Consider the following 22,331-nt stretch of genomic DNA (forward strand, 5'->3'; position numbering starts at 1 on the left):
GGCTCTTTGCAGCCAGTTTCGTATTGGGCTTTCAGATTCTGTCAAAGACAGCCTGGTAAATTATCCCCTATCTTCCAACCTGGATGATCTCATGTCTCTTGCCATCCAGGTAGATAGAAGAGAGAGGGAAAGAAGGGGTGAGAGGGGTACTTCTTTTCAGTCTGGGTTTACCAATGTTATTTTCCTAATGTGGTGACCAATGTTAAGTCCCCTAATCCTTCCGTGCCTCTACCTCAGGAGGAACCCATGCAATTGGGCATATCCCATCTAACTCCTGAGGAATAGGCCCGCTGGTGGTCCCAGGGTTTATGCATTTACTGTGGGGAAAAGGCTCATTTCCTAAATCAATGTCCTAAGAGGCAGGGAAACTTTCAAGCCTAAATGGAGAAGGGGAGCTCCATTTGGGTGCAGAAGTTTCCTCTCCCCATTATTCCTCTAGGTTTTTGATACCGGTTAAAGTGGACCTGTCACCTACACATAAAAAGCTGCACAATAAAAGTCCTTTGCAAATTAAATATGAAGCCCCAAAAATTGTTTTCATTAAAACATCCATACCTGTTATAAAGGTGTTTAAATATCTGAACTGTCAATTAAATATTACCTGCCCCGCCTCTATGCCCGTGGCATAGAGGAGGGGCAATCAATTACTTTCACTTTCCATTCAGCACTTCCTACATTTCACTGCTCTCCTCACATTCCCCCTTCCCTCCTCAGGCTCTATAATTGTGTAGGGCACTGCACATGGACATCAGGTCCCCCATTCTGGTGCATACACAAGATTTTGGGGTGATACACAATTTCCCTTAATAACTGTGTCCACTAAATGGCTGCTGCCTGCTTGCTGTGATTGTATAATTCCAAGAGAGAAGGAAACAAAATTTAAATAATAAATACCGTGTAAGTAAAGTTTATTTTGCTCAACTAAGATGATAGAAAAAAATTTGAAATTATTTCTTAGGGTGACAGGTCCCCTTTAAGTTAACCTAGCCTACGGGCTGTCAAGGTGTCTGCTTTTGTGGATTCAGGGGCGGAAGGGAATTTTTTGGATGCTGCCTTCGCGGCTAAATTTTGTGTTCCTTTAACCCCCCCTAGTTCCTCCTATGAGGATATTAGCGGTTGATAAAAAACCTTTAGGGTTTGGTCTGTTGATGATAAAGACAGTGGTCTTATCTTTGTGTTTCAATAACTCGCATTGCGAGGAGTTAGTTTTCTTTATTATTGAGGGTGCTTCTTCTCCGTTAATCTTGGGGTTACCTTGGTTGCAAGCACACAACCCACATATTCACTGGGTAACTGGGGATATTCTCCAATGGGGTTTAAAATGTCAGGGGTCTTGTATTCCCCCGGTGGTAGCAACTATATCTCTAGAGGGTTTACCTGCAGCTTATGCAGATTTTGCAGATGTCTTTTCTAAGAAAGCCGAAGAGACCTTATTCCCAGATAGGCAGTATGACTGTCCAATCGACCTCATTCCTGGGTCAACTCCCCCTCAAGGCAGAATTTACCCTTTCTCCTTGCCTGAAGCCAAGGCAATGAGAGAGTATATTCAGGAAAACCTTGAAAGAGGTTTCATCAGACCCTCTAGTTCCCCTGCTGGTGCGGGTTTCTTTTTTGTTGGGAAAAAAGATGATGGTCTTTGCCCCTGTAACGACTACAGGGGGCTAAATAAGATCACCATAAAAAAACGTTACCCCCTTCCTCTAAATTCAGTTATTTGATCAGGTTAGAAATGGCAGTATTTATTCTAAGCTTGATCTTAGAGGTACATATAACCTCATCCGTATCAGGGAAGGAGATGAGTGGAAAATGGCCTTTAACACCAGGGACAGCCACTACGAATATTTAGTAATGCTGTTTGGTCTTTGTAATGCCCCCGCAGTGTTTCAGGAATTTGTCAATGACATCTTCCGGGACCTGCTGGGGTTATTCGTAGTGGTCTATCGATATCCTGATCTTTTCTTCCAACTTGTGTGATCACCGTAAACATGTGCGGGAGGTGTTACGCAGGTTGAGGGAAAACAACCTCTACGCCAAGCTAGAGAAGTGCACCTTTGAGGTTTCGTCTGTCCAATTTTTGGGGTTTAATATCTCTAGTAAGGGTCTGGAAATGGATCCTGGAAAAGTTAAGGCGGTTCTGGATTGGGCTCAGCCTCTTTCTTTGCGGGCAACCCAAAGGTTCTTAGGGTTCGCCAACTGTTACCGCCAATTTATGTATACATTTTTTTGATAGTGGCCCCTATAACTAATTTAACTAAAAAAGGTGCAGATCCGAGTATGTGCCCCCCCCCAATGCTATTTAAGCCTTCAAACTCCTCAAAAAGGAGTTTGTATCTGCCCCCATTCTTCGTCACCCTGACAGCACTCTTCCATTTATTGTTGAGGTTGGGGTGGGGGCAGTCTTTTCTCAAAGGCATCCAACAACCAACAAGGTACACCCTTGTGCCTTTTTCTCTAAAAAAATTTCCGCCTGCTGAGGCTAATTATGATATTGGGAATAGAGAATTGTTGGCTGTTAAGTGGGCCTTTGAGGAATTGTCGACATCTGCTGGAGGGTGCTAAGCATTTGATAACGGTCTTTACTGACCACTGCCAAGCGGTTGAATCGTAGGCAGGCCAGATGGGCTTTATTTTTCAACCAGTTTAATTTTTCCCTTACCTACAGGCCTGGTTCCAAGAACACTAAGGCAGATGCACTCTCTAGGAGTTTTGAATCTAATTTGTCCGAATCTAGTGAGTGCATTCCCATCATTCCTAGTGAACTAATTGTGGCAGCTCTGGGATCAGACCTTGCCACACTATTATCCTCAGCTCAGTCTTCTGCTCCTGTAGAAACTCCCTCTGGGAGATTATTTGTACCTGAGGATCTTAGGGATCAGGTTCTGGGTGAGGTTCACAATTCCAAAATGGCAGAACACCCTGGTATCGCGAAAACGGTGTCTCTTTTATCCCGCAATGTTTGGTGGCCTTCATTTAAGCCAGACGCTAAAAATTTCGTAAGTTCTTGCCCAGTCTGTCAGAGATCTACATCCTCTAGGAATTTGTCACAGGGGTTGTTGAGGCCACTACCCATTCCTGATAAACCCTGGTCCCATCTTTCGATGTATTTCATTGTTGATTTGCCCCTTCTCAGGGGAAAACTGTGATTTGGGTGGTGGTGGATAGGTTCAGCAAAATGAGCCACTTCATTTCCTTCCCACACATCCCTTCTGCCAAAACATTGGCCGAGTTATTCATTTCTAATATTTTTAAGTTACATGGTTTTCCTGTTAATAATGTTTCTGATAGAGGGGTACAATTTGTTTCAAATTTTGGAGGGCATTCTGCTCCTTGGTTGGGATTGAGTTGTCATTTTCTACTGCTTTTCACACTCAAACCAATGGTCAAACTGAAAGGGTTAACCAGGTTTTACGTGTCTGACAACCAGTCCTCGTGGACTGAACTATTACCCTGGGCAGAATTTGCTTACAATAATGCAACTCATTCTTCAACTGGTGAATCTCCATTCTTTATTGTTAATGGTTTACATCCCAAAGCATTTTCTTTTTCTGGTTCATCGTCCCCTGTACCCTCTGTTAATTCTTCTGTCAAACAGTTTGCAAAAATTTGGTCTGGGGTGCACGACTCTCTTTCTGCAGCTACAGCCGCTCAGAAAAGAGCAGCCGATAGGTCTCGTAGAGAGGCACCCAAATACCAGGTAGGAGACTCTGTCTGGTTATCTACAAAAAACATCAAGCTTAAGATTCCCTCTCTCAAATTGGGGCCTAGGTTCATTGGCATATCCCATTGTTGAAATAATTAACCCTTCTTCTGTTCGTCTCAAACTACCTGTCAATTTTAAAATCTCTTACTTGTTTCATGTGTCTCTTTTAAAGCCAGCTTCACAGGTCCGTCAGCTGTCTGTTCCTCCCCCAGTGTTGGTTGAAGGTCAGTCTGAATTTGAAGTCCAAGAGCTCCTCGATTCTCGCTTTGTGTGAGATAAGCTCCAGTATTTAGTTAAATGGAAAGGATACGGCCCTGAGGAGAACTCTTGGGTTCCAGTTAGTGACATCAGGGCTGACCGCCTCAGGAGAGAGTTTAATCTAAAGTTTCCTGTGAGACCTGGGGGTCCGGTGGCCCCTCCCCGAGGGGGGGTTAATGTAACAATGACTACTCACCCGGGTGGTCTAGCGGTTTGAGGGGGTAGGCAGGGATGCCTGCCGCCCCCTCGATGGGGACCCCCAACACGATGCCGCTCCTCTTTGATTTTACGATCCTGACTTCTGAATCCTGACCCTTGCCTGATTACCAACTTTGAGTCTGCTTAACCCCTCTGATTGACTTCCTGGTTTGACCCTGGCCTGCCTGAATACGTTTATTCTCTGCCTGCCCCGACCCGGCCTGATCTGACTACTCTATTGCCTAACGCCTTGTACTTCGACCTTCTGCCCAAAGACTTTGCATACCGTTGTGCCCCTTTTGCCTGGTCAGAACCTTTTGCCTTGCACCTCTCGTTATAAGACCTGGCAGCATCTGAGTAGCTGAGGGCTCCTCCCGAGGCCAAAGGCGGCTGCTACAGGCGGAAGCACGAGCCAAGACCAGGGTGCTTGGCATCTGTTCTGACTTTAGGGTGCCAACCGTTACACAAACCATCTCTGCTGCACCTGTCTGTAAATCCCTACACTGGTTACTTAAACTTTCTCATATGAAAATTAAACTCCTGATCGTTACATACAATACTCGCTTTTTCACCATCCTAAATTAAACTGGGCAAACACCAATTTTCTCATTTGGTAAGGTCACCAAATGATCAGACCTGCAGGCTTATGGGGACCCATTAGACAAGAACCATTTCAACACAGATGCATTTCTCACTCAATGGTATTTTGTAACCTGCCTGCCTGATATAGATATATCGCTCAGGCATTCCTTTGGGAGGCCCCCATACACAGGCAAAAAGCTATTGACTAGGTCTGGTGGGACAGCTATTTACTTGGTCTGAGTTGGAAACTTTCATCAGTCACCTATGGCCAGCTTTACACCACAAACCCTGTCTCCAGGTACCCTCCAAATCATCAACCTCATAATATCCTCCATACCTACAGAACTGAAGAAGAGCAGCCCCCACCTGTGGAATTCATTACCACACATCATCAAACATTCAAACACTCCCCTACCCTGCATAGTTTCATATGTTCCCTTAAAACTCACTTTTTCCACTAAGCCTACAATAACCTATTAACCTCTGCCAACTCTCTACTAAAGTCCTTAATTCCCACAAAAGCATTCTCTCTTCACATATTGCAAATTTCACTTTTGTTCAAATATGTATTGTAAATAGTACTTTTACGTTCAGAATGCTAAGAGAGTGAGTAGATGTATCTATAAAAAGGCTTGTGCTTAGCTTCTTTAGGAGGTAACATTAAACAAATTTCTCTGATGAGCTGCAGACTGTACAATTCTTTTGATAAGCAGAATCCCATGAGCCTTCCTTCAGTTGCCATCTTTAGAACAGGAAGCTTAGTTAATACTGGCACATCCAATATCCAATGTGAGTTTCTCCAGAAAAATATGCAAGCTTTTCTTTATTAATGCAAACTCTAATACAAAGCTTGCATAATAACACATCACCAAATACATGGACTAATACTACATAACTTCATCTGTATTTGGTCACCTATCAGAACGCTGTGCCCTGTCCACCCATTTCCTATTTTTCTTGGAAACTATTGGAGTACATGGTTTCATGGTTTCCCCCATTTAGTTTGATGGGGGTCTTAATAATAGTGGGGGAACTACACAACAAAATATCAGCAACCCCTCATATGAACGAATAAATAAAGACATGAATACGCTCTTACCAGTACAGGTATTATCCAGAATGCTCGGGACCTGGGGTTTTCCAGATAATGGATCTTTCCGTGATTTGGATCTTCAAACCTTAAGTCTACTAGAAAATCATGTAAACATTAAACCCAATAGGCTGATTTTGCCTCCAATAAGGAGTAATTATACCTTATAATTATACCCTGGGATAGTACAAGGTACTGTGTTATTACTACAGAGAAAAAAGTGGAGTCTATGGGAGACAGCCTTTCTGTAATTTGGAGCTTTCTGGATAACGGGACTTCAGATAACGAATCCTATACCCGTATAAATTAATAGCCATTATTAAAAAATTTTTTAAAAAAAGCTGCATAAGCTAATAATAGAATTTTGTTACAAGTTTTTATATTACAAATAACCACAGGTCCAGAGATCCAAGTTATCACTTGGTTGAATAAAGAGAAATAAAGAATAAAGAGAAAAAAAACATCATACAAAAGACTGGATCCCAGTGACACTGCCTATAGTGCTCATTTACTATGAATTATTAAGGCAGTGAACAAGGTACAAAAGAACAGGATCCAGGCAGAGCCATATTTATATATGGGCACCTGAGGACCTGTGCCTAGGATGGCAGCTTTATGGGGGTGGCCCTCAGGTGCCTAATCGATCATTTTTCTAAATGAAAATAAAAACCTCCCAAGCCATGGGAGACTACCTGTATTAATCCAGCAGCGAAGCTGCTGAAGTGAGGGGTCAGCAGGCAATTTTTTTGGCGGACGTGACATTACTGGTGGAAGTGATGTCACGTGTTGCAGAATCGACATCATACGCAGCCATGCATGTGATGCCTCTGCGCTCTGTTTCCTTCATAATACTTCATGTAACAATGTCTTCAACCTGTCTAAGAGTTTCCATCTCAAAGATATCTCACATACCCCTTAAAAGGTTGGTTCAACTTAACTTGTTTTATAGAATGGCCAATTCTAAGCAACGTTTTAATTGGCCTTCGTTATTATACTTTTTCAAATATTTGCCTTCTGGCTCTTTCCAGCTTTCAAATGGGGATTACTGACCCCATCTAAAAACAAATAGCCTGTAAGGCTACACATTTATTGTTATTGCTACTTTAAATTACTCCTCTTTCTGTTCAGTTCCATCCTATTCATTGGCCAGTCTCTCATTCAAACCAATGCATGGTTGATAACATAATTTCGACCCTAACAACTAAATTGCTGAAATTGCAAACTGGAGAGCTGCTGAGTAAAAAGCTAAATAACTCAATACCACAAATAATATTTAAAGGTGAACAACTCTTTAATTGTTTTCAAGGACTCCTTTTCTTATAGGCACAAACTGCATCCACAATGTTGTTTATCCCTCATAGATTCAAAGAATCTTTTAATCTTACCAAACCACATGCTGCTAAACTCTGAAACATATTTATAAGAATTGACCTCTTTAATAAACAGAATAGAAATTGAAAAACATCCAAATGAACCTTATGCTCTGTAACAGTCTCAGTGTAACTTGATAGTTACTCAATTACTGTCAATGTCTTTGAATTAAGAGGACATTGAGTGCTGTTTTATCAGATAATTCCTTAAAATGAATAAATGACTTGCATTTGAATTCTCAATGAAGGAACTGAATTCAATAGAGACAGATACTTTTGCAGGGTTTAGAAAAGAAGCACTAAGGAAGTGTTGGTATGAGGCCCTGCAGGGGAAAGTCAGAAATTGTTCAAAAGATAAGCAGAGTATGTGCACATCCATCTTTCATTTAGGACACCTACATTAAGAGGACTATTTATCATACTGTGTAAAAAAAAGTGAAGTGATGCAGTGATGTTGCCCAAATCAGCAATCACATTTTACACATCATGATAAATAGACCCCTAAGCCTCTTTTTAAGAAAACTGGAAAAGTAAAAGCAGGTTTTGTGAAATGGATTGTGGATTTATACAAAGTGGAAAAACTGATGAGCACATTAACACGGAAAGAGTTCACTTGGAGCAGGGGTCAGTAGGGAGGGTTTGATAACATTTAGGGGCAATGTAAATGCCCCTAAGCAATGTAAGAAGGTCAAGAAAATAGAGAAGTCATAAGAAATATGTCAATTAACCTTGTCACAAAGAGAGATGACTGCTCATGAATATTCCATTTTGTCTACTTAATATTTTCATGTATCGAAAACAATTATTCATATTAATAGATTTGCCAGAAAACTTACCCCTATAAAATATTTCTTAACTAAAAAAACAGAAAACAATAATGTTTTTATACTGTTGAGGAGTTTGGCAACATAACAATGGGCATGAAAGTATGTGAACCATCACAGTGGCTGGCTCAAAGTTAACGTGGACAAGGCACCCCAGCAGTTTTATCCAGACCTCTTTTTCTGATTTTTTTTCACTCATTTTCATCAGATATGGTACCTTGAAATCTTGTGTAATTCCAGTATTTAAAAAGGGATTACAATCTCAGCCTGGAAATTATAGGCCCGTAAATTTATGACATCTGTGATGGGCAAGTTACGTTGTATTTGAAAGTTTATTTAGGGATCACATTCAAAATGATGTTCTGGAGAATGGCATTATGAGCAGTAATCAGCATGGCTTTCTTAAGTTCCTGTCCAGAGGTTGTTTGTCAGTGGTACTTCTTTTTTACTTGATGTAGCGTTCTTAGTGGGGTCCAACAGGATTTTGAGTACACTTTTATTTAATTTGTTGATTAAAATTAAAGGGAGGGCATTCAAAGTAATGCATCAGTGTTTGCAGATGACACAAAAAAATGTAATCCCATCCAGGATATGGCATCTTTGCAGCTCGATCCTGACAAACTGACAATTTGGGCAACTAAGTGTCAGATGAGATTCAGTGTTGACTTACAGCTACAGGTAAGGTTATAAACCTAACCAAGTAAGGCAAATCCACAATAGAGAAGAACCTATGGGTACTCGTAGCCATAAATTCATTGTGTTTAAGATAGTTTACCTTTGCCAAGAAGTGGAGTGTGGGATGATGGAATAAGTCAAGGATATATGGACTAAAGGAGAGGAGAGAACCATTTTCTACATACATCATATTTTACTGATGATGTGATATCCATATAAAACGAAATCTGAATAAAAAGTGAAACTGACAGCCAACATATACTGTATATATAATTGCATACATAGGGGCAGATTCATTAAGGGTCGAATTTCGAAGTTAAAAATACTTCGAAATTCGACCCTCGAATTGAAATCCTTCGACTTCGAATATCGAAGTCGAAGGATTTAGCGCTAATCCTGCGATCGATCGATCGAAGGATTTTTAGTTCGATCGAACGGTTAAATCCTTCGAATCGAACGATTCGAAGGATTTTAATCCAACGATCGAAGGAAAATCCTTCGATCAAAAAATCACAGGCAAGCCTATGAGGACCTTCCCCATAGGCTAACATTGACTTCGGTAGGTTTTACCTGCCGAAGTAGAGGGTCGAAGTTTTTTTTAAAGGGGAAGTACTTTGACTATCGAATGGTCGAATAGTCGAACGATTTTTCGTTCGATTCCGTTCGAATTCGAACAAATTTAACCAATTCGATGGTCGAAGTACCAAAAAAATACTTCGAAATTCGAATTTTTTTCATTCGAATCCTTCACTCGAGCTTAGTGAATCGGCCCCCATAGTGTATATATATATTTATTTACACCTGGAATTGTGTTTTCATTGGTATCCACTTTTCATTTCTCTTTAAAAAAATCTTGCAAAGTGTAAGCACTTTACCACAACAATGGGATCAAGGACAGACCCATGAAGCAGCCATGTTTGTTCTTCATTGAAATGCCTCCCTATAAAAAAAAGGGAGTAGGTCTAGCCCATCGCAATACCTGCCAATGCTGGACCTGTGGTGCTCTTTCTACCTTTAGCTTGATTCAGCTCTATGTGTGGGAAGGAGGAGACCCGTTTGAAGCAGGCACGCAACGGAAAGCTAAAGCATGTCTGCTATTTAGTTCTGTGTGTGAGTAGGGGGGAAGAGAGAGATGGAGGGAGTGGCCATTGTAGCAGGCAGGCAACAGAAAGCTAAAGCCTGTCTGCTGTGGAGTTATCTATGCAGGGAGTGGGGAGAGCCCCTTGAAGCAGGCAATGAAGATAGGAAAGGGCAAGCTGAACAGGGATGGAAAACGTGAACAGTATTAGGAAGGTCTGCAGTGTAACACTTTCTGAAAACAGAAGGTATTTACATGCTTCATGCTATACACATAGCACTGCCTTAATACCAAACTTTTGATTTTTACTTATGGGCAGAGACATTCAAATCACAGGGACATAAAGTAGTGATTTACATGGTACCCCCAAACAGTGTAGGTCTCTATAAAAAGATATTGCATAAAACAGCTCATACATACCTCCCAACATTTTGGAAATGAAAAGAGGGACAAAAAGGTTGAAGTGTGTAGTGCGGCAATTTATTTTGACCACGCCCATTTTGTGGCCACACCCCCTAATTACCATGTTCATTTTACAAAATTTGGCAGGTTATGAAAGTTTGAACATATTTCTGTGGTTTTCTTTCATGAAGGTGAATTGCCCTTTAAGCTGTGAGTCTAACTTTTCCCAAGGGACCTGTTATTTTATATTGTTAGAATTACTTATTTGCTTATCTCAAAATTGTTACAAAAGTATCTTATCTGTTGCTGTGGCTGTTCTGGGCTCTCTGCCAAAAGCAAATTAAATCAGAAACGTTGTTTCTTTTTATGGCTGTTCAGTGCAGAGCAAAACGGGACTTTTCAGTACAAACGAGGGACTGCGGGTTTAGCTGACAGTTGGGAGGTATGCTCATATGTAAAATCCTGCTTCATGTAAATAAACCATTTTCATAATAATACACTTTTTAGTAGTATATGCCATTGGTTAATCCTAAATAGAAAATTGCCGTTTTGAAAAATAAGGGCCGCCCCCTGGGATCCTGCGTTTCACGGTGCACACAAACAAACCAAACAAACCATACATGTTAGGTCACATGAGCCAATTAACAGACAGAGTTCTGTCTTTTGCTTCCACACTTCTTCCTGTTACAGTTAGAGCTGTAGTATTTCTGGTCAGGTGATCTCTGAGGCAGCACACAGACCATCATGAAATGGTAATTTGTGGTAAGAGATGTAAAAGGACAATATTTACTTAAATATGTATTCCAGTTTGGTAAGAGTATTTAATATGCCACTCAATATGATATAAACTATACGTTGCTTAATTATTAATTTATAGTTTGCCTTTAAAGAGATACGGACACCAGAAATTAAACCTTTTTTAAAATTGACTTTGCATGCTTCTTATAATAAGTATTTGCTCAATGCTTTTACATTACCTAGCTGACTCCCTGTGATTGCCTATGAGAGGGCTGCCATATTTGTGCAGCAGGAATCCATTAGCATTAAGGCAGTGCTATGTGTATAGCATGTAAATTCCTTCTGTTTTTAGAAGGTTTTGCGCTGCATGTCTTGCATGTGAAGGGCTTTTTGGCTCCTTTTAACCCATCTCAAGCTATCCAGGTTGGTTTCTCTTATTGGAAAGGTCCAGAGAGGGTAAAAAAGGTCACGTTATCTTAGGCTGGTTGCAATGTTCCCTCTAATTCCTGCTCAGCTATGTGTGCACACATATTAAACTTGTGCGCACAGTTTTCAAAATCTCTGTGCTCAGGATTTATACAAAAGTATGTATTTTCCTACAAAATTATTTGTGCGTACCACAATTTGTTGTGTGCGCTGCCCTCAAAAATTGTGCACACGAGCGCACATCTTAGAGGGAACATTGGCTTGTTCAAAGTAAAGGAAAGTTTATGACGTCAGCTAGCTCCACTTTTGACAGACAGCTTAAGAAGCTACAGTTGGGTTGCCAGACAGTGGAGTAACTACTGAGGGAATGTCGGGTGTGATTGCAGCCAGGCCTGCTCCCCCTCAGGGCCCATCGGAGACCACCAGTGGGGTGGGGGGGGCCTGGAAGAGGACAGTTAAGTTGCTGTTGCCATAGAGTCAGGTCCAGGATCTGCAATAGGAAAAGCACCACTCAGGGGAAAAAAAGTCAACTTGACCTATAGGTAGGTTTGGATGTAGATTCATATTTTGATAAGAACTTTTTTGGTGTAGGTATCACTTTTATATTAAATAATATATGGATAACTCATTACAAGGGTAAAGTCCTGTCATCTAAAGCATTGTTACAATCATTAGTATTATTATTATTATGTGTTTATAAAGTTTCAAAATATTCCAAAGTGCTGTAGTATAAATAAGGGCATGCAGTGAACCTAGATTACATTAAAACACAAGGAATGTGCCAGCTTTAGAACACCAAAAAATAAACTTAGATTTGTTATGGGAGAAGAGGTCTCTAATTCATATCTATAAGAAACTAGAAGGTTCAGAAAACATGATATAGTCCCCGGGCGCTCGAACAATGCTTTCCTCTGAAAATAGCTTAATACAGGAAAAAACAGTAAATGTTTCCACTGCACTCTAACTGCCAGCTAAACGTTTCTCCGCTGCAGCCAAGAGAAATGAATATGGATTTTAGCCAATGGGTGTTGTTTCCCAAAGCTTGGATAAAACCATTTTTGACCAAAGGAAAGTAGCAACAACATATCACAGAGCACATGTAGGAGTGGCAAAGCAGAGCTTAAGTAAAACACACGTATAATCCAGGCCAGAAGCAAACATTATTAGCTTTTGCATTTGGGATATTTCAGCTCCCACCTCCCACTGGGTGGAGCAGGGCTTTAAAAGACACGAAGGAATTCCAGTGCTGGCAGAATTCTGGCTGTTGTATGTGAAGAATAAACTGTAACACAGCTGCCTGCACAGAGACAAGGAGCTGATTGGAGCTGTTTCGAATCACATTTTCTTGTTCACAGAGCAAAGAGTAACATGGAGGACGATAATATAAAAGTTATGAAAAATAATGATGAATTTCAAAGGAGCAGTGTTCATGAGAGCCAGGAACTGATTGTACCCAGCCACAGCCCTGCAGGGTCGCCATGCTCAAGCCCGACTCCCAATCCTCCTGCCGGAGACAAGGACAGCAACCAAGTCAACGCGATCACAGTCCTCACTCTGTTGGATAAACTGGTTAACATGTTGGATTCCGTGAAGGAGAACCAGCACAAGATGGAGAAGAGACAGATCGACATAGAGAACTCCGTAAAAGGCATCCAAAATGATATCACGAAACTCTCGAAAAGTCACACCTCCACCAGCAACACCGTCAGCAAACTAATGGAAAAGTCGCGCAAAGTCAGCGCCAACGTTCGGCAGGTAAAGGATCGCATGGACAAGCAGATCGGCCAAGTGAAGAGGATAGAGAATAACCACACCCAGCTCCTGAGAAGAAACAACTTCAAAGTGCTCATATTTCAGGTCAGTTCTGCATCGTTAATGCACATCCTCTGATCGTCCTGCTGTCATGGGGGTTAGCAACAGTCTGTTGGGGTTATAAATGGGGCCTTCAGCCATTTTTTTCAATTTTTGCATAATGAAAGAAAAAGTTTTCCCCACCACTCCAAGGGAATGGAACAAAATGCAATAATTCTTTCCACCCAATTTAGTGTGAAAGAGAATTGCCACAACCGTGCCTTGTCCTGCATAGTTACATATTTCTCAAAACACTCATTGCCTGTCACTAAGCAGGACATCAGTTGCACAAGATTGTAGCATTGTGCCCCCTTCCTCGGGGCCATATATTACTGGTGGGACAGAATCCAACCTATCTCATTGTGTTCCATTCCATCTAGGGCAATGGCATATGGCAGTTTTGTCTCCTACATGAAGTCGCTCTCACAGGTGCCCTGGAAATACCTTTTGTAATTGCTGTATTCCTGTCTGTGCATGAACATTATTGCTTAAACTTCTTACCAATGAGCACTAACTATATAGTGACAGTTATTTATATTTCTGTTACCTCACCTGCCCTCTTTTACACTATATTTCACTTATTTGCCTTAATTGTCTATATATTCCCTCCCTTCCCACCTGCCATTAATTTTCCATTTCATCTGCATACAAATTGTTTTCTCCACCTAAGCTTCCATGTCTTTGTTTGTATTGATTTATTTTACTGTATGTTCTAATCAAGAATTTATACCTAGGCAGTTTGTAGTTTTCCCCATTGCACTTGCCCCCCCCCCACACTATATTGTAGCACTGCTCCACTATTTTACCCCATCATTACACACTGTAGTTTCCCCACTGCACCTGCCCAAAGCACCATCTTTTCTGAATTATAACCCAGCATTACATTTGCCCCATGTACTGATATTGCCAGTCTGGACCCCAGTCAGTGCCATGCTACTGTGCTTTGACTCTTTTTAACCTCTGCATGTGCATCGTTCTACAACCATAGTAGTACCATCCACAGTTTTTTCTGCTCTTCCTTTCAGCATACCACACCCCACTGTTATTTACTGCACCTCTTTCCACTACCTTTTTCACCAACTCACTTGTCTCTTCATTGTTTTTTCCCCTAACATACCACACCCATGAACTGTGTTACCCACACCATACTCCCTATTAGCTACACAGCAATTTGTGTGTCCATAATTCAAAGAAATGGAAAAAAGGAGCTGTACACCAAAGTCCTGCATAATATTGCACACACACTGATTACCCACAAAAATGGCAATTTGCAGCATTTGCAGATGTGGATGTGGTGCATGGAGTAAGTCTGTAGGTTGGGCCTTAAAATAAGCATATTTTACTTTTTCACCCCCTTTCTTTTGTTTACCTCCCCTTCTTATAATAATAGCTATTAGTTTGCAGCTACTGTATCTCATTTCTGGTTTCGTGTTGACCTTTAGGTAGTGAATAAGGCAGTTGGATCAGGGTAGCAGGTAAAAATGCAGGGACAGTCTATTGGTTCAGAAATTGGACTTTGCATCACTCAATGCTGATGTTGAAGTTCCACTTAAACTATAAATGAACCTACTGTTGTTGCACTACTTGTGCAACTAGAATTGTGTGCTATTTATTTCCAGTTTTGTACCTCTGTGTTAGGCCAGCAGGAAGGCTGAAATTGGAACTGCACTGGCAGTTATTTCAAACGTTTTTCTTAGAGTGTGTGACCAATCGAAATTGTTTATTAAACTTGTCCACAATCTGCTACCCCTTCTCTTCTGCTGCTCCACACCCTAGTTGTGTGTTCCCCTGCATCACCACCCATCCACCTTATTTTCCTGTGCTGCAACTTGCTCTTGTACCATAATCTTTCCTGTTGCACCGGCCAATTACCTCCACTGTAAATGTTGTGGACAGCAGCAACACCGGGTCTGGGCTCGGACCAGTCTGACCCTGAAACTACAGATGCAAACATAACTATACATGCACACATACTAGTGATGCATGGGTAGAGAACTCATTCACCTGCAGGATCATAACCCATCCTCTCCCAACTCAAACCTAACTTATACCCACACCCACATAAGTTAGGTTTGAGTTGGGAGAGGATGGGTTATGGTCCTGCAGGTGTATGAGTCATGCAGGTGTTCTGGCTTGGTGACATTAGCACCATTGTGTAGACACCCTTTAGGCATTAGGGATTTGAAAGGTGATGTGGTGATGTCTGTGTCAGTGGCCAGTAATTTCCAGTTAAAGGCCCAGTTACACTAATGGTACCTGTCCAGTTTGTTGGTTTGCTTTTTGCTGGTCCTCCCTTCAAATGAGCCAGAAGCCATGGTTTCCTGACTTTTGAATCATATTAGAGTTTTGTCAATGCATAACAGGGCATGGTGGGTATGATGGGTTTGACACAATCTTGCCCCCAAGATGATCAGATCTTTTTCTACTCTGAACTCATTCTATAACTTGTCTTTTTTACAAAACTGTACCCCATTCATGGACTGAAATGCCCTTTTTAGGCGTTATAATTCTATAAGCCTTTGTAGCCATTGTCAAACACAGAGTACTGTAAATAAGCTAGTTATCTAATGGCATTCCTGAATACTTCATAAATGGTTTACCTAAAGTGATGTGTATCTTGTATGTGATAGTGGCCTAAGTGCATGACTTGACATTTAACTGCCACATACCCAGGCCAGGGCTGTATTTATATATATATATATATAGGCACCCTGTACCTAGGGTGGCAGCTTTTGTGGGCGGTCCTCGGGCGCTACATTTTTTACAAAATAAAAGCAATCCACCCCCAGCCACCAAAGAGATCTTCTGCTTAAATCCGGAGGCACATCAGGGGGCAAGTGGTACAGGGCTCAGTGTGGCAACGCCAGAAGTGATGTCATGAGCACATTGTGACATAATTTTATGCGTTTGGAAGGTGCTGTAACGTCTGGAGCCTAGAGTGGCACCACCCTAAATACAGCCTGCACATACTTCCTTTATGGAATCAATTGTTCACAAATAACCCTCATACAAGTAGAGAATGTACCATTGATAACCCCCCTCTGTAACAACACAAACAACATTACCAAGACCAACAGACCTTAGTCGAGAAAGTAGTTGCTTGTAGTTCACTTGTCCCTTCAATGTTTTCCTTTAATCAATTTTCAAATAACTTGCCCACCACAGACGTCAAATGTACAAGACCATAATTGACAGGTAGATCTTGTAATCTCTTTATACAGTTAACTGAAATGACATCAGATTTCCTCCAATCCATAGAAAAATGGAATCTGAGAAAATGAGAAAAAGAGGCCTGGGTAAAATTGAACTAAGCTTTCTAACTACTTACTACTAGAATGTATTCCAACAGGCACTGGGACCTTTTTCACATTAACTTTGCATAAATATTTATGACTTTATGTCCTGTGTTAACCACTCACTAGATTGAGATGAGCCATTTCTGACACTACAGAAAGGTTCTTGAAACTCTGACTCCTCTGTTTATATGCTTTAAATGAAGTGTCCTCTTTGACTTGCAGTTTTACTACAAGTCAAGCTCCTACTTTTACTACTGCTTTCTTCTTCATTGGTTTTTCTGAGTTAAGACGCACAGCAGGGTCCTAAAGGCAATTCAATGTCCTGTTATTAGGAACAGCATATAAGCATTACCATAGAGAACACTATGATACGCTTATTGTAAAACACAAACACATCTCACATGCTAATATACACCAGAAAATGCCAAATGTGCATTTTTTTATTAAAACAAAGTCGACCTAACTTCCTTCTACAAATTTAACTCATTTATCAAATAATGAGCTTGAAAAAAATCAGTGAGGCAAAAGTCTTGATAAAATCATACAAAAACCACCCAGACTTTTTCAGATTATCCAGTGCAGATCACAACATCAAAAAATATCTTCAGGGACATCTGCCACTGACCTGTACAGGTTTTAGCTGTATTTCAGATTTGAAGTATGAATAATCTCTAAAAATGGCATGGCATGATAAAGATTATCGTAATGTTGTAGAGGTTTGTAAAAAAATGTGAATTAGTGAAAAGTTTTTTGAAAGAGTAGAATGAATTATGGGTCATTTAGAAATACGCCTGGCTGATACTTGCATGTTTTAACTTCTTTTCTACAAATTTTTACACTAAATTACAATGTCTTAAAATAATGGATCTTTCCATAAATTGGATCTTCATACCTTAAGTCTACTAGAAAATCATGTAAACATTAAACTAACCCAATAGTCTGATTTTAATTCCAGTACGGATTAATTATGTGTTTGTTTGGATCAAGTACAAGCTACTTTATTATTATTACAGAGAAAAAGGAAATCATTTTAAAAATTTGGATTATTTGGATAAGTTGGAGTCTATGGGAGATGACCTGTTCATAATTCTGAGCTTTCTGGATAATGGGTTTCCAATTAACGGATCCCACACTTGCAATGTGTTTTTAGCTGTAAATCTAACATACCAATCTATTCACTGATGTGGGACTGATCTTAAAGTGCTAACATTTGTTTTCCTAAAATGTGGCATCTTTATTGCTCCAGTATATTTTTGCTTTTTGCTCAAACATTAAATGATATACTGTAACAGAATGATCATTAATATCCCAGGGATTCTAATACTTGCACATTTGCTATAGGATAATAGAAGTAATTAGATGTAGTATTGCATGATCCCTGATTGAGTTTTCACTCCTCTTCTGCCTTTTTTCCCCACTGCAAAATACAATGACAATTGATACATTATTTGAACAACAATACTGGGAACCCTTTTGCATTCTTGTCATTCAAGAAAAATAGTATCTAAAATATGTATATGGAATATTCTTTTACCGTGCCAGGGATATGTTTAGAAATCTTTAAGTGCCATATTTCTTTAAAGGGTGTAGAATTTCACTTCTAAATGCTTTGCATTCTTTCCTTAGCATACAGGTCAAGCCTAAGCACAAACTGAACCTTTGTATCACCTTTCATGGAAGTGCAGGGTTTATCTAAACTCAAAATACAGTAACTGTGTATCTGTTCTTAAATGTATTCAGCCTCTGTTCTGCTTATACTTTTTTATTATAGAACTGTTGCTTAAACCTTGCAAGACTATGTATCTATCCAGACAAATATTTGTGTACCATCCATCCCAATGACTTCAAGCGTAATTGTCTCTGTTTAATTAACACTGGCTTCATAGAAATATAAACAAACAGTGGGCTAAAATGTAGTATCCCAAGTACAAAAAGAAACAGAGTGGTGTAAGACACACTGCTTATCTGTCCCTGCCTGACTCTAGATTTGTGCTACTGACTTAGTCTACTAAGTAAGCCATGACAATGCCCATATTAACAAGTGCCCCTTGTCTCCAAAGTAGAAGGTAACTAAAATTCAAACATATAAATTCCTCTCTAATATTAACCTAATTGCACCCGATATATTTACTAATAATGCTGGTTTTGTCAAAGGCAGAGATACAGCTTAATATACCAAACAATAAGGGAAAACCCCACCTCCAATTTGACTAATCATCTACAACTAGGACCAATCACTGGTAGACTCTGCCTGGTTGTGGTATGTTATGACCCTTAATTAGGGTTGCCACTTTTTGATCCAACAAAAATATAGTGGGGACGGGGTGGTGATGTCAGGGATGGGCTAGTTGACAGTGGGGCAGGACTAAGATGTAGCATTTGTGATTGGCTGTTCGTCACATCATTCAATTGACAGTTTTGTCTGGAGTTCTTAATTTGGAAATTGGGGCAGGCAGTTTTCACACAGACAGTCCTTCCTTCACCCTCCAGGTGAAAACCAGACAGGTGGCAACCCTATATTTGGCTCTTCCTTTTTTTGCAAGTGGCAAGTGGAAGCTTTAGAAAAAGGCATGTATAATAGGCTACATTTATGCTACAAAAGAATATCCAATTTAACATGGATCACTGATGAAACAAGATCATATAATTGTTGACTTGTGTTGTTATTTGCCTGAAAAGTAATATTAAACTGTACACATGCCTAAGGATGAGCTCATTTACAATTTAAGAAAAAAATCCCTTTGCCTTTAATCTGCTAGCTCAGAGGTAATCCTCAATCTTTGTGTGAAAGCCTGATTTTATGCAATTGCAGAGTTTTTTCCTCTGAGGGGATTCCCCTGGCTTGTAGCATTCAGCTGGAGGTAATGGGAAGATCCCTTTTCTGCAACTTCATTAGCAGCTAAATATGAACCTCTAGTAGTTTCAGGTAAGGTTCTCTACCTGTCCTGTCCTCTTAGTCAGAGTATAGGTTTGTAAGCTTCATATTGACTTTTAGTTCAGAATGCTTATTTATCCAGAGTCCAGCTAGTTCTAAACCCCCCATTCCAAAAGCCCACCCTCTACTGCCTGCCATTGCCCCCCCCTTCCCTCTCCCTCCCAGCACTGTGCATTAGTAAAAAAAAAACAACCCCTTAAAAAAAATCTGATCCTAAAATGTAGGCAGCGCAGTGCTTCCATTTCATATTCTTTTGGGCTCAAAGCCGATTTGAGCATATGCAATTGAAGCCGATTCCTGACTATGCCCAACTGTGCATGCTACCGCAGGCTTCGTGTCGGTGTTGAGCCCCAAAGGAATACAAAGTGGCGGAAGATGGTGCCCTGGAGCTCCGCTGCACTGCATTTTAGAGTCAGATTTTTTTAAGGGGTTGTTATTTGCCTAATACACAGTGAGGGGAGGGAGAGGAGAAGGGGGGGCAACGCAGGCAGTTAAGGGGGTTTTTTGGTATGGGGGGTTTAGTTCTCATTTAAAAGCTAGAGAACTGGTGCCTTGCTAAATGTATGCTTTGCTCTATTCAGCCAGTGTGTATGTTGGGCTGAAAAAATTGCAATACTTTACTGAAATTAAGGCCTTACATTTTGTTAAGGTTAACCATATCATATGGCACATATGGCAAAAAATATGTTAATCACAAGCCCTCTTCAGTTAATTCATGTTGAGGGTCTGCCCCTTAAAGTGATACTGAAAATTACTCTTCAAAATATTAAAGGGATTTTGTCATAATTGTTATGATGCAGTTTTTATTTCTAAATTTCACTGCATACACTGCATTTAATTCTACCATATAAAATTTAATTCCTGAACCAGCAAGTGCATTTTTTTTTTATTTGTAATATTGGTGTGTAGGCAGCCATCTCAGGTCATTTTACTGTGTCATGTTCTTTTTAGAAAGAGCCAGCACTAGGATGGAACTGCTTTCTGGCAGGCTGTTGCTTCTCATACTCAATGTAACTGAATGTGTCACAGTGGGACCTGGATTTTACTATTGAGTGATGTTCTACCAGGCAACTGTTATCTGGTTACCTTTCCATTGTTCTGTTGTTAGGCTGCTGTGGGGGGGGGGGGGAGGGAGGGGGTGATATCACTCCAATTTGCAGTACAGCAGTAAAGTGTGCCAGAAGTTTATCAGAGCACAAGTCACATGACTGGGGCAGCTGGGAAACTGACAATATGTCTAGCCTCATGTCAGGTTTCAAAATTAAATATAAAAAAAATCTGTTTGTTCTTTTGAGAAATGGATTTCAGTGCATAATTCTGCTGGGGCAGCACTATTAACTGATGTGTTTTGGAAAAAAAAAACATTTTTTCCCATGACAGTATCCCTTTAATGTACTGTAGTAAATTTAAAGTTGCCTATAGGTCATGTAGATCATTTTTCATTAACAGGGCTGCTTTTTTAAAGTAAACCTGACTGTTTTGCCAACCTGACTGTCCCTTCTCAATCTGTCAGTATTTCTAATGCTAACAGACTACTGCTGTACAAATATGGCAGCCCCTCATAGAGAAACATGGGACAAATGCAATGTTATGTTGGATGTACAAAAATGTTTATTTTCTGCTCTCAGTTTCTCTCTGTAACCAAAAGGGTTCACTTGTGTGTTTGAGTGTATATCTAGTACTTATTCAAACAAATTTGTAGAAAGTTGCAGCAAAACACACAAGCAAATGATTAATAAAATATGATAATTTAGTTTACTCCTATGCTTATTTGTTTCAGGAAGAAAATGAAATACCTGCAGATGTGTTCATGAAGGAAGCCGACCCTGTGCCTAGCATAACAGATGGTCTAGAAGAGTCTGCTGACCCTAACAAGTCTCTGGAAGACAACATGCAAACAATTGACCTGTCTTCCGATGATGATTTTAATCTTGAAGATGCACATGACAGCGCTGAAGAAAAATTGGAGCACACAAGAGCAGAAAAAATTAAAAGATCAAGCCTCAAAAAGGTAGATAGCCTAAAGAAAGCATTTTCACGTCAAAACATTGAAAAAAAGATGAACAAAATCAGCACTAGAATTGTTTCACCAGAAAGGAGGGAAAAAATTAAGAAATCCTTCACTCCGCTGCATATCAAATCCTCAAAAAGCTCCTCTGTTAAGAGTGAAAAGAAAATAGATGAAGAAAACACTCAAGAAGAAAATGATGGAAAACCCGAAGAACAAGCTGTGGAAAATCAAAGTTTAGAGGTTAACGAAACAAATTTGCTTACTGAAAATGTGCCTAAGACGCTAGAGGAAACAAAAGCAGTGGTTGATTTAACAGAAAGAGAGACAGAAACAGAAGAATCCCAGATAGTGTACAACAAGAAGCCCTTGGTTATTGATGAGGATGAGGATGTGGATGAAAATGAGCAATTTGAAAATGAAAATCCATTTAGTGCTGAATACAAACCAATATCAGAGGAAAAATATGAGGAAATAATTCAGTCACCTGCTCTTGAAACAGAGCAAAGTGCATGAAAGCCTTTTTCTTGTGTCTAAAAAGAAAGTGATGGAGCATAGTAATTACTTTAGCATACTCTGTTTGATTGTTAGTAATGACTACTACACTGGGGATGGGAGAAGTATTACTACATATAAGTATTATTCTGAAGAGCTCTCATTTTTAATAAATTATCACCTGTATTACTCACTGAAAGGGGTACTGTCATGAGGAACAAGTAAAACAGTTCTCTTTTTAAAACACACAACATTCAGCCTTGTGAAACAGTTTCATTAAAGCTTTAGGGTCAGGCCACACTGGGCATTTTGGGGAGATTTGGTTGCCTAGTGACTAATCACCTCATTTTTGCAGCGACCAATCTCCCCAGACGCCTTCCCTCACTCTGCGCTGGCTAAAATGAA

At 40.1% G+C, this 22,331-nt stretch overlaps 1 protein-coding gene across 1 annotated transcript; it reads left to right on the forward strand.

Annotated features, from left to right (window-relative positions):
* The first annotated feature begins 12,576 nt into the window (after positions 1 to 12,576).
* On the forward strand, positions 12,577 to 22,119 carry cavin2.L (caveolae associated protein 2 L homeolog). Its single transcript, XM_018236241.2, has 2 exons — positions 12,577 to 13,198; positions 21,204 to 22,119. Exons 1-2 carry the CDS (start codon positions 12,710 to 12,712, stop codon positions 21,945 to 21,947), a joined length of 1,233 nt encoding a protein of 410 aa, XP_018091730.1. The 5' UTR covers positions 12,577 to 12,709; the 3' UTR covers positions 21,948 to 22,119.
* Positions 22,120 to 22,331: the final 212 nt, after the last annotated feature.

Source organism: Xenopus laevis, chromosome 9_10L (genome assembly GCF_017654675.1).
Source record: "Xenopus laevis strain J_2021 chromosome 9_10L, Xenopus_laevis_v10.1, whole genome shotgun sequence".
NCBI lineage: Eukaryota > Metazoa > Chordata > Amphibia > Anura > Pipidae > Xenopus > Xenopus laevis.